Source organism: Taudactylus pleione, unplaced genomic scaffold (genome assembly GCF_031769625.1).
Source record: "Taudactylus pleione unplaced genomic scaffold, aTauple2 ptg000373l, whole genome shotgun sequence".
Classification (NCBI taxonomy): domain Eukaryota; kingdom Metazoa; phylum Chordata; class Amphibia; order Anura; family Myobatrachidae; genus Taudactylus; species Taudactylus pleione.
This window is the reverse complement of record NW_028284774.1, coordinates 3,553,389-3,570,954: the sequence shown is the minus strand read 5'-3', so window position 1 is coordinate 3,570,954 and position 17,566 is coordinate 3,553,389. Positions and strand designations below refer to the sequence as shown.

Below are 17,566 nucleotides of genomic sequence, written 5' to 3'. Positions count from 1 at the left end.
CGCCCTGCCCTTATTAAAAAGGCAAAATGTGCCCTGCCCTTTTAGAGGCGCCCCGCTAAATCAGCATGCCCTGAGCTTTCCCAACCTGTGGGCCCAATTGTCCCGCGGATGTGAAAATTAGTGGTGACCAGTCACCTCCATGAGAGGAGAGCTTAGGGAAAGCCCAGCACCTCCGTAAGTGCTGGGCACACTACCAACTGTAACATATTGGAGGCATGCCACCACCCCGGCAGACCACACCCCCCTTTTAAGGAGCGCACGCACAGTCACCCTGCCGAAACCCCCCCCCAGCAGCCTTGCGGGAACACTAAGCCATTTGACACATTTTAAGAGCCCCAAATACTTTGCTTTTGGTCACTAACATGCTTCTATACCGTTATCCAATATTAGTTTGCACTTTTTGGGGTACAGGCCAATTTCCCCCACACTTACTGCGGGTACTACCAGCATGAATTACCTCGTGACAGCGAGAATATGCGTTTTCCAATTGAATTGCGTGTTAGGTGGGAGCACGCATAGCCACAGTAAGCAAAACTACAGCGCAATATGTACGTTAAGTCAAGCCATAGTAAACAAGACTAGGGGCAGATCTGTACCATGCGCCTAGATTCTAGGGGACTCTAGAGAAGCCTACAGATAAACCTCACTCTAGACACTACCTGCGTCACTGCAGTGATCACCAGGGAACAGGCATGTATGGATGGAATCAGTCTGGGGAACCGCTGCTTTATTGCACTGGCAGCAGCCGGTACAATAAAGTTTTTGTTGATTATCGCGGCGCAGCACGCGTGACATTACCGCGCTGCTGAAAAATAGGCCAGAGGAGCCGCGGCTGGCAGCAAGAAGACATAGAAAAACGTAAATGTGGATGCTGGAGGGACACAGGGGTCGGGAAAGAGAATGGGTATGGGGATGTCGAGACAGAAGGGGGTTAGAGGTAGAGCTGCATAGGGGGGCTGGAGAGACACAGGGGGCTGTAGAAAACTTGGGTGGGGGGGGACTGGCTGGAGATTATCCACAACTGGCAGGATTAAACAGAAGAGTCTTGGGGACACGTACCTTTATTCTAAAGAAATATTAGATACAAATGGTACCATACTAGCAAATACAGTTTAATAATATAGAATTGTTTGATCAGGGAAGTTCACATTTTTCCCTGCTCCAAAACTTATGTTACTATGTATAATCTGGTTGAACCTCTGCTATATGATAATGACATTAAGGTGTCGCGCCCTGCCCTATTTCTGAAGGGCAGAAAGCAGCCTGCCCTCCAGCACCATGCCCCGCTGAGACAGCTTGTGGGTTCTGTCCTCTACCCGCAGGCCGCAGTGTCCCGCCGGTGGGTAAAACTGCTTTACAGCGGTCATTGCCGGTGAATGGATTCAGCGCTTGGGGGTTGCCAGGCATGTCCGTAAGTGCCGGGCACGACCCCAAAAGTGACGAAAAGGGGACGCGTCAAAGACACTCCCCCTTTTCATTGCCCATGCCCCATTTTCGAAGGCGCGTGCAGAAGTGCCCTTGCTCTAGGTCCGGCACCCTGCCTGCCGCTGGACCTAGAGTTAACACTAAGACCATGTGATCTCCTACATGAATACTGACTGAAGTCACCATCTGCCCAGAGAGGAACAATTTCTTCAAAGGTCCCCCATTGCAGAGAAACCACACATAGGTGCGGCAGACTCAAGCAACTGACCTGTAACTGCCAGGGACCCGATGATGGGGGGGGGGGGGGCCCTAAAAATTGTCTGTCCCAGTAACATGATGTAACTGGGAAATTTGGCACTACACTATGTCACAAAGTCACTAATTTCTTACCTGAATGCAAGGTTGCCTATATATATATATATATATATATATATAAAAATGTTCCAAGGATGGCACTCCCAACAATCATGTACACAAAAAAAGGTGCCCTCCAAAAGGTCCGATCTGAGTCGGCCCAAAAACAAATCCAGCACGGCGGCACTAAGGTACCTTGAGGACGGAGCATTAAAGAGCACCGAAACGTTGGAGCTTTATTCCTGTGTCTTGTTGACTTTTTACCAGAGTGCCGCCGTGCTATCTATATATATCTAGATATATACATATCTATATCCTCCATGCATTGGTCTTACACCACTTTTTCTGGGTTCCGTCACATATTATGGGGGTTGAGGGCAGGCAGCAGTTGAAGTAGAGGGGGTTGGGGGTAAAGCTGGGGGTAAAGGCAGGGAGAAGTTGGGGCAGAGCTGCAGCTAGAGGGGAGTAAGGGACTCAATTATTCAGCACAGTGATTGGCCAGGGAAACACCTCCATGCAGGGATTGGCCGGGGAGATGCCTCCATGCAGGGACTGGCTACTGCAGCACACACAGCACGTCCTGTGGGACCCGATCAGTTTTTAAAACTGGGTCCCCAGGTTGCTGTAGTGCGTAAAAACGCACCTTAGGGCATATTTTGCGAAGTGTGTGTGTGTGTATATATATATGATTTCCATTCGATAGCAGCAAACATTGGATTGCCTCCAATAAATGGTAAAAACACTACCATCAGAAAAAAAACATTGATGGTTAGTAACCATTGGATTCCGATGTTCATCCCTATGCTGAACTTGCAGGCGGACTCCGGACCCCACTGTGAAGTGCTCCCTCTCCAGAGTCATGTTCCCGCTCAGGCACAGGCCCTCGGTAAACCGGAGGCACCTACCATAGAAGTCAGCGATGTTCTCAGACAGGGGCAGCACAGCGAGGAATCTCAACAGGAAGCCCAGGAAATACAGGGTACATTGTGCAAAGAGGACATTGTTCATCACCATGTTCGGCAGCTGGGAGGGGTACTCATGGACATGCTGCTGGATAATGCTTACGGCAGCTGCAATACAAATCTCTCATCCGTAATCCTCCTGCCCTTCCCAGCACATCTCAGTGGCCGTGAGCCAACCAGCTGCAGGGCAGCAGCAGGGGGGGTTATGGTGACACTGGTGAGATGCAGGGGGCAGGAGTGAGAACCAGGGGTTTGTGGTGAGTTGCAGAGGCCGGGGGCTGTGGTAAAAAGCAGGAGTGATAAGCAGGGGCCTGTGGTGAGATGTAAGGGACTCTGATGAAATATGCTCTGGTGAAATACAGACGGCAGGAGTGAGAAGCAGGAGGCTGTTCTGAGATACAGGGAGCACGAGTAAGTAGCAGGAGGCTGCTGTGAGATGCAGGTTGTTATGAGATGGAATTACTCCTGTGCAAAACAGGGGCGGGTCACTAGTCTATATAATAAACGAGAAAGTGTGTGTGCGCGTTGGTTTGCCTTTATGCATGACCAGAGATTTGTACCTAGCTCCACCAAATTTGGCTTGGTGGTGTAGTTCAACAAGAATTAGGTTTTCGGCTATACTTGAAGTTCGTCAGGGCCATGGAGGTCTACATGGTGCCCACCAAGTAGGCTAGAGTCTCTGATTTGAAATGTTGGTATAATCTAGTTTGCTCAGGATGACTTCCAGTGCTTAAAACTGCACTAATCTGAAGGCACAGGCTGATATGCACCGGAGGGGGAGAGGGGGGGCAGCAAGGGAATATGTCTGCGTGCACGGTCATTTACTCCTAAATGGCATTGTTATTCAGGTGTGAATGACTTCTGTGTTCTTTGTCAAAGCTTTCCACATTTAGTATTCCGCATTCAAACTAAGTTTAGTTCTTATCACATCTCAGCCTTCAAAAGTGTGGTCCTTATCAAGACCATTCACTGTTACAGCACAACCAAAGATTAAGTTTCAGAATAGCCATGCCAACAAAAAAACGATCCAGTCTGAGTCACAGCGCCACAGCTGCTAAAAGTAAAAGAGGCAAGATGTGAGGAGACCTTAGAGGAAGTACAAGCACGCTTGGCAGCTCAACAAGAGAGACAAGCAGCCAATCGAGAGAATCACTCAATGTAAAGCTAGTTCGCCAATCTGCTGATGCTGCTATACATGCAGTATCCAGGGCCATAGAGTCCCCAGCTGCGAGACAAACATGTCAGTCAGGGCTGCACAAACTGCTACATCCAGGGCCTTTGAGTCCCCAGCTGCAAAACAAACTCACCAGTTAGCCAATGCTTTACAAACTGCAGCCTCGAGAGCCATGAAGTCTCCAGTAGCAACACAAATTCGACAATCTGCTAATTACGCAAGTACTGCTATTCTTACGCTGGGTACACACTGGCAGATATATCTGCCGATCATTTAAATTGGCCAATTTATCGTGTGTTTGTAGGCCAGTGTGTACCAGCGTGTATCAGCCGACCACCCGTACACTCGAAGCAGAGGCCTCGGGGAGGGGGCGCGACACAAACCCCGGCCATATGATAAATGATGGTTGATCGGTGTGTATGAACAACCATCATCTGCAGATATATCTACAGATCAGTCAGTCAATCTGCAGATATATCTATTAGGCGTGTACCCAGCTTTAAATAAAAACCATGGCAATACTTTAAAAATGCTGCATTTCACTATATAAACAAATATGCAGTGATTTACAGATTTACTTCAAGGTCCATTCTTGAAGTAAATCTGAGATAGCTGGGATACCCAACCAGGGCAGCGGTGGGTATCCCAGCTAGTGTTTAATATTTAGCTGAAAACTATATTGAGTGCGCACTAGTAAGGTAGCAGAGTTATCCACCAGGATAAAATAAATCATCTTTGACCTACAAAGAAAACCCAATTACAGAAACCTACACCTTTAAAAAGTAAAAAAATATTAAAGTCTATTCATTTTCTCTTGTTTTCTTAACCACTAATAACTAGACATACCGTTTGGTAGACCAATCCTGTAAAATAAATATATATTGCAATTTTTTTATTTATTTTTTAAGCTAATGTTTGCACACACACTTGTCTATCTGTCCATGTAAAAACACACACACAGGCCCTGTATGTTCCCACTTATTATACAGTGCAGCAGTATATTCTGGGGTAACATTAAATAACCAATGTAGGGATAAAAAACAATTGCGACAGCCCAAACCAACAAATCACATTCCTTTTCATTTTCTAAACTTGACTCCACTAACAGTTAAAATCTGACAGTTTGCCATGGATTTACACACTTCCCTTTGCTCCAGATTTCATTAATGCCCCCATTTGTGGTATTAGACCCTGTATGAACAAAATGATTTAAAAATAACTTACCCAGCGTCAGTGCTTTTTGGAAGGTCCATTATACCTCCATAAATGAAATGCATGACAACTTTCATATCGGCTGGTTTTACACTGTAAAATAAAATGTATTAAACACCGGCAATGTCAGGGAAATTACACGTTGATAGAAAATATAATGGAAAAAAACACATTAAATTTTAGCAGTCAGTTGGTTTAAAAGTACAACTTTACACAACAACATATGAATTACTCTGTACGGTGCTATAGAAATGTGTGGCACCATATAAAGGCTAATAATAATAATAATGTATGTGTTACATTTTTCTGTAATATTTATCTGGTAATCTAGTGCAAATAGCATACACTTATAGCAACCAATAATTATTTACATGACCAGAAGGCGGGGTTGTGGAATGTGGAAAATTATCTAGCAGTAACAGATAGCAGGGACATTATACAGATCCACTGATACATCTAAAATGATCATGCTTAATTGCCAGAGATAGCTTACTAAAATAAAAGGGACAGTGTTCTCTACACTAAACTGTTTGGATATTAGAAAGTAACCAAAGTATTATTTTTCCATATAAAAGCTGGGAACTGAGGGTTGAGTGGTTTCATCCAGGTCCCAGAAATCTGGGAATACTTATTTAAAATCTATAGTTATTTCCAGTAAGGGGGACATTATTAATTACAACTCAAGGTTTTCTAATCGCAGTAAACCACAGAATATTGCCACTCAATTTTGTAAACCAAAGTTATCAGGTTATATGCAAATATACATGGGACTAATGTATTTAATGGAAGTCACTTGTTGAAAGTGGAATTACCCTTTTACCATATTTTTTCATAAAGTATCAAATAAGAGCTACACTAATAAAATAACACCTTCCAAACCTGTATAAGACTTTTCTGTACTGTAGTATTGTAGTTTCAGTCTTTAGAAAAGTGCACTTACCCTTGAATCTGGATTAGCTCCCGAGAGGTCTCAGCCCAACACCCACTCAGCATAGCAGCAAAGTAACTAGATCTGGCACACAGGATAGCCCTGGGAACATTGAAAGCACATAAACGCTGTATGAATGGTTGATTTCCTTTAGGAGCAATATCTAGTTAGGATGCCACTCATTTTTGTGCCATCACAACATTTACACAAAGCCTAAGTGAATGGGAGGTAATTAAAATCCCAATGTTGTTGTCATAACAGATGATATTCTCCAAAACGTGGGCATATCATTAAAGAAATAGATACTTCATTTTGAACATAAGCTAATAAATATTAAGTGGAACATGTACATTTTCTACAAAAGGAGAGATGTATCAAGCCTTTGGAGAGAGAAAGTAGAAAAGTTACACAAAGAAACAAACAGCTTTTAACTGTCATTTATCTGGCACAGAATATGAAATGACAGTTATACCCCTTTAAGACATACTGAGATTCCCGGGATTTTGGCCTGCCTCGGCCAAGATTCCCGGGTCTCATGTCTGTGTGAAAGGTACCTACCCGGGAACACGTTCCCGGGTAGCCGCCCCTGCAATCGACCAGGGTTTTTCCCGGGACTTAAGTCCCGGAAAATTACCCTGCTTCTGTCTGAATGGCGCTACCCGGGAATTTACTACTCAGCGCTGCTGCTCACCACCCCCAGCACCGGCTGGCTGTGCCGCTGCGGGCCGCCCGCACTCCCACTGGACCACCAGGGAATTAAAATAAATGTTAAAAAAATTATAATTAAAAAAAAAAAAAAAAAAAACTGCATTTCGATTGGCCGGCTTTTGACTGCTGAATGATGACATCATCATCAGCCAGAGAGGGGATAGGCTAGGAGGAGCAGACGGCAGAGAAGAGGCAGGTAAGCAGAAAAACCCTGCTCTTGTCTGAAAGGGGTCTACCTGGGAATTTCCCGGGTAGACACTGTAGTGTGAAAGGGGGGCCTCGACCAAATACCCGGGAATTTGCACAGGAGAAATTCCCGGGTCTGAGAAGGAAATTTCCCGGGTTGTATGTCTGAAAGGGGTACAAGAAGATGATTGGTTGCTTTGGGCAACTTCTCCACAACTTGATACATCTCCACACAAAGGGCTGTATTCAATTTGAGGCGAAATGTCAGTTTCCATGTGTTTTTGGCGGAAACTTTTCTCCGATGACGTCATTTTCGCCTGTTTGACTTTTACCCCGTATTCAATTTGGAAGACTTTCCGCCTAGGCGGAAAAGTCAATGCAATGTAATAGGCAAAAAGTTTGCCTATGAATGGGAGGCGGAAAAAAGTGCAGAATTGGGGTTTTGGGGTGCAACGTTGCAGGAACCCCTGTGCAGCCTTCAGACAGTCCCCCAAAGGTAAACAGTGTCAAAAAAAATAAAAAAAAAATTCTTAAGGACACCCCAAAAAATGACTTTGAAAAAGGGGGCAAAAAAAAAAATATGTTGGGGTACAAACTTAAAAACTAGCGAACTTGACTGTGGGGGGAAGGGGTCCCCAAGTATGCCCCAAGTGTTTTTTTGATTGCAGGTGCTTGCGACAGGTGGATTTTTCACAATTTTTCAACTTCACTTTTAAATATGCTGACCCCCATTTTCAAGTACCCCAAATTTGCTGGGATAAGTTATTTTCTGGATAAAAAGCTCCTAAATACTATTCTGCTTCACGTACAGAAAAACGCTATTTAACAGCTATTGAGCCCGTTTAAAAACACCAAATACCTTCAGCAAGCCAAATCGGGGGTACCATAGGTAACCCCCATGTCAGAGCATCTTTTGGGGGGTGTCAGGCTGATTTCCCCAAAAATGACAGTACTTTCCGCCTGTTTAAGTTTCGCCGGGGCCCGTTTTCGCGTACTTCCATATTGAATACGGGGTAAAGCAGGGAGGGCCGCGATACTTTTCCGTCTGCAGAACAGGCGAAGTAGGCGGAAAGTCCGGGCCGCGAAAAAGTATCGTGGCTCGGCTCAAATTGAATACGGGCCTATTTAGAATTTTACTTAAAACAGGATAAAAACTGTCCCCTCAAGTAACATACTGTAGGAAAGGAGGCTCTCCCCCAGAAGCCCTCTTGTACCTAAAGAGAAGAGCCATGTAGTGCTTGTAGAGGACAGACTTTCCAGTCCATTTCAGGGGAGAATACTCAAGAGAACAGGAATGGATTGAGTACTCCTGATGAGATGTATTCAAATGTCACTCCCATGTTCAGGTAAAAAGTGACGAGTCCCAACATGTGCTGCATGATGGAATATCAGAAAGAGTGTATTTGGCCAAATGTTGACAGTGGACTGGCCATCTACTAGATGACAGAGTTTAGACGATATACAAGAGCATGCAGCCCATAAATTCCATTGTGAGCAGGACATGCCTCAGTGATGTCACTCATCTTTAGTCTACTCATGCTCTTGTATATTGTTACAGCTCACAAATCAGCCACAATTATGTGAGAGCAACAGGCGCACTTTCAGAAAAATAGGATCAAATTATTAATTACAGCTGTGTCTTTATACATCTTTGCTGCGGTCGCGCTAAAAAGCCACTCTCTGCGCGCCAGGTCCTGTGAGATTCTGCTAGCACCAAGCGCTTTTTTTTTTGCCGAAAATGGGTCTAAGTCGCAACACGATGTGACTAGGACGCACCAGCAGACTGTGCTGATTCATTTAATATGTAACACTTGTATATCTGTGTGCGACTTAGTCTCTGAATCTGTATGCGAAGTGTTAGAATGTAAAAAGGTGCGGCAGCCACATTGTAAGTTCCATTGCGTTTCATATACAGACTCCGGTGCACATAGATATACAAGTGTCTCATATCAAATTAATGAGCACAGTCTGCTGGGGAGTCCTAACCGCCTCACATTGCGACTTAAGACAGCTCACTCACACCAGGTAAGTTGTGCTGCGTGGCGTATTGAGGAGGCTAGATGTATGAGGACACATCTGTGTATAGAGATCTTAAGTTCTTTGCTTCCCTGGCTGAGATGAACTGTAATATCAGACAAATTAAAAATAGCTGCATTACCTAAATTAGAAAAGAAAGCATTGCTACACAATATAAGTAGTAATTCAGTATTAGGTCATTTTAAGATCTTAGAATTTAACTCTATGAGAAACAAAGTGAAACAAGTGGGCACAAATAGAAGACTGCCGACACATTAAACGAAATAGAAAAAGCTGTTCACTTATACTGCAATATATAATATAATAAATATTAGGTATTGAAAGTCTATTAAAATTAGATAAATAAAAAACATAATATGACATGCAAGCTTCCCTCCAAACACACTACAACATGAGTATACCTCCCATAGCTCCATTCTAAAGTGACAGGAGCCATTCAATTGTTTGCGCTGCCAGCCCTGCGCTGGTAACAAAGGCCACATTCTCGTACCCAAATGCACGGGATTAGCTGCGCAAAAGTGATTTCTCACATGCTAAGTGTCCGGCGCACTGCAGTTAAGGTGCCCAGCCAAATACCGGGAGGTATGGGCGCACAAAACAACTGAATCGCCCCCTAAATATAATGCAAAAATGAATACATCACACAATCACATCAAAAGTAGTAAAGGAATATAGAGTACAGATCTGTGTAAAAACAAATAATGAATATTACACAAGTAAAATTAAAACACAATTTCATATCAAATGTCTCAATCATAGGAGTATATAAATAATCATGTATAACAATATTTAAACATGGGGGAATTAATATTACCATAGTCCATGGATTGATGAGTAGTTAAGGGATAGACTCAGATGTTCCATCCATTGAACAGTCCAGTGTTAATTTAGTTGGAAGGCTACTATATTCTACGAAAGGTGTGGGGACTTCTACCATCATTTGGAGCTTCGGGAGTCATCTACCCATCTGCATTGTGCGTTTGCTAAGGGATCATGACTATCATTTCCTAGACCGTTGTTTCCCAAACTCATTCCTCAGGGAGCGCTAACAGTACATGTTTTCCAGATCTCGTCACAGAATCACAAGTGAAATAATTAGCTCCACCTGGGAGTGAGACACTGCAGTCTGGCTGAGATAAGTGCAGGGAGAACTTTAGATCAGTGGCCCTTATAACAGAAGATTTCAGCGTTCTATGTGTCTGACCTTCCTGGGGCTTGTTATGTAGTCTGACATTAGACTTCCAAACTGGTTCCCTGTGCATAAGGGATGATGCATGGTAATGAGTCTACACCGTAAACAGATAATGTCCCATTTTGCTGAACTGCCATTGAGGTCTACGCCTCCCCTAGCCTATGCTGCTCACCCTGTCTGCAGCATGATCCATCAGGGTATGGTGGTAACTGTGCATTCCCTGATTCTTTTGTCAGTACACCCCAAAACACTACACACTTCCTATGGCCGTGGGATTGTAGGGTACCCAGGGATTTCATTAAGTGCACGAGTAGTAAAATGGGATACTAGCTATAGCATATGCAAGTTGGTAGTACGCTACGGTAAATACAGCCTATTCTTTATCTTCTGGTGTTTTGCTAACTTTACATTGAAGCTGCAGATTAGTCCCAGTATATTCAATATATGTCCAAATGTAGTCCTTCTAACTTTATGGCTGCTTACCCGTCTTGTGGGATGTTGCAAATGCTGCTGAGTTCTGGCCGCTTGTTGAGCCCTGAGTGCTTACCCTTCCTGGCCCAGGGGTCAACAAGCGGCCAGAACTCAGCAGCATTTGCAACATCCCACAAGCCTAGTAAGCAGCCATAAAGTTATCAATCTACAGAGAGCGCATGCGCGAGACCCGGATAGCGACAGGCAATCCGTCGCTCTGGGTCTCGCACCAAAGGGGGCATGCTGTCGATGGTGGGTGGGTCGTGGGGGTGGCTGCCCAGATGGAGGCGTTCCCATGGGAACGCCTACCGTTTGGGGGCGGCCCCACTGACATCACAATTGATGTCAGCAGGAGCTTTCAGCTCAGTTTGAGCCAAAAGCTCTCTGGGGCTTGCGGCCACGACACCCTGCCACAAGGGTCTCGTCGCAAGCCCGATGGTCGCGATTGTCTTGACTCAGCTGGATTGGCGTCTGGGCTGGGGGAGGGGCTGCCGGGAGAGCCTATTTCCCCTATGCTGTATTAAGCCCCCCGGTGCGCTGGCTTTGACATGGCCACTACCACTGTCTCCGGCGCCAGACTCACTTGCCCCGGTGGTCTAGTGGGGGAGTGACCGATGTGGTCACTCCCACTACAGCAACCTCTAGCAGGTCTCCAACCGCGGGAGGTAAGGACTGCCACGGGTCCCAGCATCGCCACTAGCCAAGCTCCGCTGGTGTCCGCCAAAATCATCAGTCCGGTAACTGGTGTTGCAGCACCGGCGAGGGTAGATAGAGCTGCAGCACAGGCGTCCATTAGGACGCCTGGCATCGCTTGCTCTGAAGTAAAAATAAATTAAATAAAACATAAAATAAAAGCCCTCCTGTTATAAAGGTGTGTCTGATTCTGCCACACCAAACGAAAAACTGAATGCCTGTGGTCGGGGTATATGTGGAGGAGGACCCGGCATCCTGGGAGCTGAAAGTTTAACTGTTTGGTGCCTGTATCACTCCAACCACATTTCCCCATGGTATCCCTGTGGATCCCTATGCTCCCTGAAGAAGAAATGCAGATTGGTTTACGGACCTGCTGTTGAGACGACCCTAGGATCGCACGGTCAGAACTCTTCCAATCTGGCCACCCACATGTGCACAGTACGGAATGTGAAGGACTGACAGCTACTTAATGAAGTGGTATCCAAGGTTTATTTTACATGGAAGTCAGTAAAATCTTCCCCCCTTAATGACATCCTCCTCTCCCCCATTATCTTTTTTTCAATTCAACCTTTGGATCAATGGCTGTAGTGGTATGTCTAATTTCCAATCTGATACTGTAGAATGACCGATTTGTATAGTCTCCAGGTAGTGATATGTGGAAGACACAAAACATCAGCAGTCTAACTGGAAACCCAATCACCTAAACATACAGATTGTCTAATAGCATTACTATTTAAAAAATACTAAAGAAAATTGAGCACCATTACCTATGTACATGAAAACATTGGTCTTCTATTTGGATAGTTACGTCAGCACAACAAGAACTTGTGAAGAGAGACAGTAAGTCCATACCAAGGTCAGATGGTGGGTCACAGTCACACAGGTCTGTAGTAAAGAGAGAGACAGATACTAAATCACAAAGTAAAAGGTCATCTGTTTGCCAATGTGGATTGTAGGCTGAACACCTGTGAGAATAGTTAGGGGTCCATAGATCAAAAAGAGAAAATGTACAGTTAAATTCAGGGCAGTTTAATACATACCAGATAGACCATGAACATAAATTATTGCCTTTTGTTGGCCATCTGAAGCATGTTAAAATCGCAATATACTGTAAATGCATTTGTCATAATTTGATCACTGTTTTCAAAATGGCTCAATTGAAATTCAACATCCAGTGAGGGTCAGTAGATCCAAAATAGGCCTAAATCAGATAGAAAGTGATCACAAAGCACAAAAACTCCACTGTGAACACATCACTAAAGGTGCACATCCACTAGGCTATATTAATGAGCGATTGAACGATAACGACATCGTTAAATCTTTAATTAATCGTGCACTATAATGTCGGAAATGACCAGCGATGCGCGCTCCCACTAGTCGTTTCCAGCAATCATCGTCTGAACATGCCGGTCAACCTGCCGATAATGACATATTGACCATGTTCAGGGATGAGGGAGGGTGTCTACACTGAACGATATATCGTTCAGTGTAGGCACTGCACAGTTTAATGAACGACTGAACGATAAATGACATTGTTATCGTTCAGTCCTTCACTAGTCACCTAGTGGATGTGCTCCTTAAGGAATTGGCAAATGTCTGCATTGCCTGGTACAATAGTAGAGATCTTTGTGTTTTCCTTAACATGGACAGTGGTTAGCTAAAGGCACAAACGGATCTGGAGACTGCAAGATGTAGATCTTGTCATAGCACAGAAGACACATTTAATAATAAAATGACAAGTGGATCTTAGCCATACAGTTAAAGAAAAATGTGCACCTAAAACAATGTTCTCACAATTTTTCTGACTTTAAAATTCATAACAAGTGGTTGTGGCAAATAGGTGTGTGAGCCTTCACACGGAATTTATAAGTCTATAATACTAGAGCTGACCCTTACATACCCAGGGCAGTGGGGTGTCTCTGTCAATATTTGGTTCCCGGCGGAATCTTTTGCTTCAGAGGCTCGGTTGCAGCAAAACTTTATCTCCCTGTGGAGCTTCTACCCTTGCGAATTAAGTGGTATGGGGACTACCTGGGTGCTGTACCCAATGATTGGGGGCTGATTATTGGATGTACCAGGGAAGCTACTTTCTGCCTGTGCTACCAGCAGATACATTTGTACTTGACTCATAGGTTTATCTCACACCTCTGAGGCTTTTCACTATAGGCCTGTGTTTTGGTACAGATTGTCCTAGGTCATATTGATACCTCATTTAAACCTCTATTCAATCCTACCTATACCTTCTAAAATTGTCGCAATTTAGCGTAATGAGTCGCACAGTAAATAAATGCCTTCAGACTTTGAATGTGGTTCCAAAGCACAAAAAGTTATTATTCAACATAAAAACAGATGGTTACACGCTGTGATCTAAAGACAATTAGTGCAAATAAATCATACAGACCCAAGGTATAGTTGTTATATACGCACGCGCTCCGGGCCCAGATACCGGCATCAGCATTAGAAACCTCCGTCGACAGCACAGCAAGAAGACTCCAGACTGGGGTCAGAGAGCGCACATATATACTCTTTCAGGAATTGGCAATACAATAGGCAAGTTTGGCATGATTCCATTGGTTCTTCTTAAAGGTGTTTCTGTTACAGGATAGTTTATTGGACAATTTCAAATGGACACAAACAGCCTCCAACCGCCCTTTGTGTCGTCCTTCCCGCTGCATGCTAATCTAAGCTGCTAACATTACAGAGTACATTTTAGTGTTTTAACTCTCTATAGTCCATAGTTTGCAGATGCATGTTCCGATCTTCTCACCGATGGTACCGGAAATCTGTGGAGACACAGTGGATCAGTACAACACCAGACACGGTCTGCTTACCATGTACTAAACCTTGGATATCAAATAACCTTTATTACACAACATTAATAACCACTGAACAAACCTTGAATATTACACTTTAATACTAGGGAACCTTTCATGTAAGTGTGCAGTGTGTAAGTATTGGGGAATTGGGAAAAGACGCTAGTTAGCGTTGTGCGACTATACGTTTTGTGGAGTACACTATGGTGCGTGTTTTGCAGGCAATTATTTTACATGTTTTAGTGACTGTCTGTATTTATGTGGTGAGGACTTTTTAACTTCTTTCTATTGCCTGGGAATCGCATGACGCTAAATAATAGCATCGCCGTATGTACTTATAGTGGCGAGTTTCACTAAAATGGCGCTGGGCGGCCAGTCGCAAAATGGCGTCTCATTGCCATTCGCAAAATGGCGTCGCGCAGATCTGATTTTAAACTGATCCCGTCTCAGCCAATTATCCGGCTTCGACAGTCCACCCTTTGATAGCAAACAACATGCTATCATGCTCTGACTTTTAAAATTAATTTTAGGCTTACATTATGACATATTATTTAATGTTATATTATGGGATGGCACAAGGTGGTTCTTAATCCATCAATAATGTGTCTCTAGGAGGGGACATAAAACTACCCTTATACGCACACCACGGATCTTGGGATTCTTGGGAAAGATGTGGGGATGCACCAATCCTATAAAGGAAGTCTTGAGGGGGGGGAGAATAGGGACTTACATTATTTAAGATGTTTTAAAATAACATTTTAATAATACATTATATGCATGTCTAAATATAATACATTATACGATAGTATTTCCTAGTTCAGGGATGTAATGCAGTTCTACATTTACCTCAGTATTCATATTGTCACTACTGACCACCATCATAATTTCGTTCTTCCGGTTTACCTTATCTTTACATTTTCCACACTTCAACACAGTAAGAACACACCTGACACATATGCCAATTACTATGATGACAACCAGCATGAGGATCAGGAGTTTACCTATGCTCGCAATCATTTCCTGGACCCACTCTCCTAGACTTGAGAACCATTTCACTGGGTTCAACCATGAAACCCATTCCTCTACCTTCTCGTCTACTTCAGCCACTGAAGCATTATGGTTCTTTCGAAATTCCCATTTTAACTGCAGAATTTCATCCATCTTCCAGTCTATCACCTCCTTGGGGTCGCTGGTATCATTTGTGATGTAAGTGGAAAACTTTACTCCAAATTGGGTGGCCAAGGTTATGCAAAACCCTCCAGTGACAGCTGTTAAATAATTTAACACTAGTCTGTGTTGCACCAGTTCTTTCTTGTATGCTTGCAACTCCCTACCTGTATACCTGAATGTGTCATCATACATCTCGGTGATATTATCTTTTAATTTAGCAAGATCTTGGATACATCTAAAATTTTGTGTACCCCGAGCGATCATGGTGGGATCCAGTGCTACCAAAACTTGAAAGCCAGTTGTCTCACTAATTAACTGTGTGGCTTTATGCACATCATCGGGTATCATATTTCTGTTGCCTCTGTGTTCATACTGTGTGTGAAGAAACGGTGATGGTGTATTTTTATGAATACCAAGCATTTCAACATGTGTGAGGGTCATAACCTCTGGGACTACTCTTCCCAGATAACACAAACCTTCGGAACTCGGAGAGAGCCACTTATACGCTTTCTTTCCACATACAAAATATACATCGGGGAGAACATAAGGAATAGAATGCATCAATGCATTCAATTGCATGCAATGTTTCTGGTTGTATAACCTTAGCACAGTACCCTTCTGGTATTCTACCAACCATTTATTTGGTGTTACTCAGTGTTTATTTATACGGGAAGTGTCTTCCACCTGACCTAATTTTCCGTAACAGTTCATAATTCATAGGCTCACGGTCAGCTCTTTGTGAGAAGGTCAATGTCTGATTATTCCCAGTCACCTCCCAACTTCCTGGTTCATTGGAGTTGGTGATGTTTAAACATAAAAGTGATTTATCTACTTGGTGCTGGTGGAGTTTAAAATGGGGTGGTTTGGTATTAAGACATTTTCCATCCAGTGTCTACCCTTTTTGTAATTCTAGGATTTCAGAGATATTTAACAGGAAGGGCACCAATCCTACATTATGCTGTCCTTGGGGAACGTGAGAGCACACCCAACAGTCGGTTCGGTTCAAAATTTTGCCCACCATGGTGTGATAATCGTCTAAAGGATACCCACCCCAATACTGATTATACTTGGGGTGACACCGTTGGATGCATCTCTCATCAATTAAGGACCCACAAAACTCACACATACAATAATCCTCAGACGATAGACCTGTCTCCGAGTATCCAAAATAGCAGATCTCTTAACAATTACAGTACTAAGATTGGTCAAACACTCCCCTGATTGGCATAGCACTCCTCCTTTCGACTCTACTCCATCAATTCTGCCATCAGCTCCCATCTCCTCTATCGGTCCCCCGTCACAGAAACCAGAAATCCCAGAAAAAAACAGGATGATGGAAACTCTGGAAGAGAATATAAAAATGAACACAGACCAGTCCATTGCCGCAGCAAGGACCTGCAAATTTCTTTACCTCAGGTATCTCACTGCCACCTTTTAATCCTCCCGGAACAAGCTCGCGATCGACAGGTCCACGTTATCAGCCTCGTCTCCGCCTTGTTTCTCCACCAGTTGGTTGACCTTTTTGCAGCGAGTGGAATGGACCCAGGTATCTCTCTCGGCCACCTTCAAAGATGTGGTACTCGTCAGCAACACCTGATACGGACCTTCCCAACGATCAGTCAAACAACCAGAACGCAAGAAATTTCTGATCATAACATACTCTCCAAGTTCAACATCATGACAGTTTGTTCCAGGCATATCATGGGACAACAATTTCAGTTTCTGCTGTTGCTGTTTTAACTCTTTACTCATTGTTATAAGGTACCTTACAGTTACCTCGTTGTTACCTTTCAAATCTTCCTGCGGACTTATAATCAAATGAGGTAGTCTACCAAACAGTATTTAAAAGGGGGACAGATTTAGAGGGGGTCTAGGAGTGGTCCTTATGCTATGTAGGACCAACGGTAATGCTTCTGGCCATTCTATTCCAGTCTCTGCAATGATTTTACTTAGTTTATTTTTAAAAGTTCCGTTCATCCTCTCCACCTTGGCACTGGCTTGCGGTCGGTAGGGGGTGTGAAGTTGATTATTAATACCCATCAGCTTACACATATTTTGAAAAACATCACCTGTGAAATGAGTACCCCTATCACTCTCAATAATTTTAGGGATACCGTATCTGCACACAAACTCCTGAACAATTTTCTTGGCAGTAAACGCAGCAGTATTAGTAGCAGCTGGGTATGCCTCAACCCAATTGGAAAACACATCAGTGCACACTAATACATACTTGAGATTCCT

At 43.7% G+C, this 17,566-nt stretch overlaps 1 protein-coding gene across 2 annotated transcripts in view; it reads right to left on the bottom strand.

The window, feature by feature from the left end:
• BTBD8 (BTB domain containing 8) overlaps window positions 1–17,566 on the bottom strand; it is a 153,462-nt gene that overhangs the window by 118,893 nt on the left and 17,003 nt on the right. For both annotated transcript variants that reach the window (XM_088444894.1, XM_088444895.1), the window contains exons 4-6: window positions 12,110–12,227; window positions 6,068–6,157; window positions 5,140–5,220 (exon numbers count right to left, since the gene is read on the bottom strand). In XM_088444894.1, coding sequence (XP_088301020.1) covers window positions 5,140–5,220; window positions 6,068–6,157; window positions 12,110–12,227 — 289 coding nt within the window. The remainder of the gene's footprint in view (window positions 1–5,139; window positions 5,221–6,067; window positions 6,158–12,109; window positions 12,228–17,566) is intronic.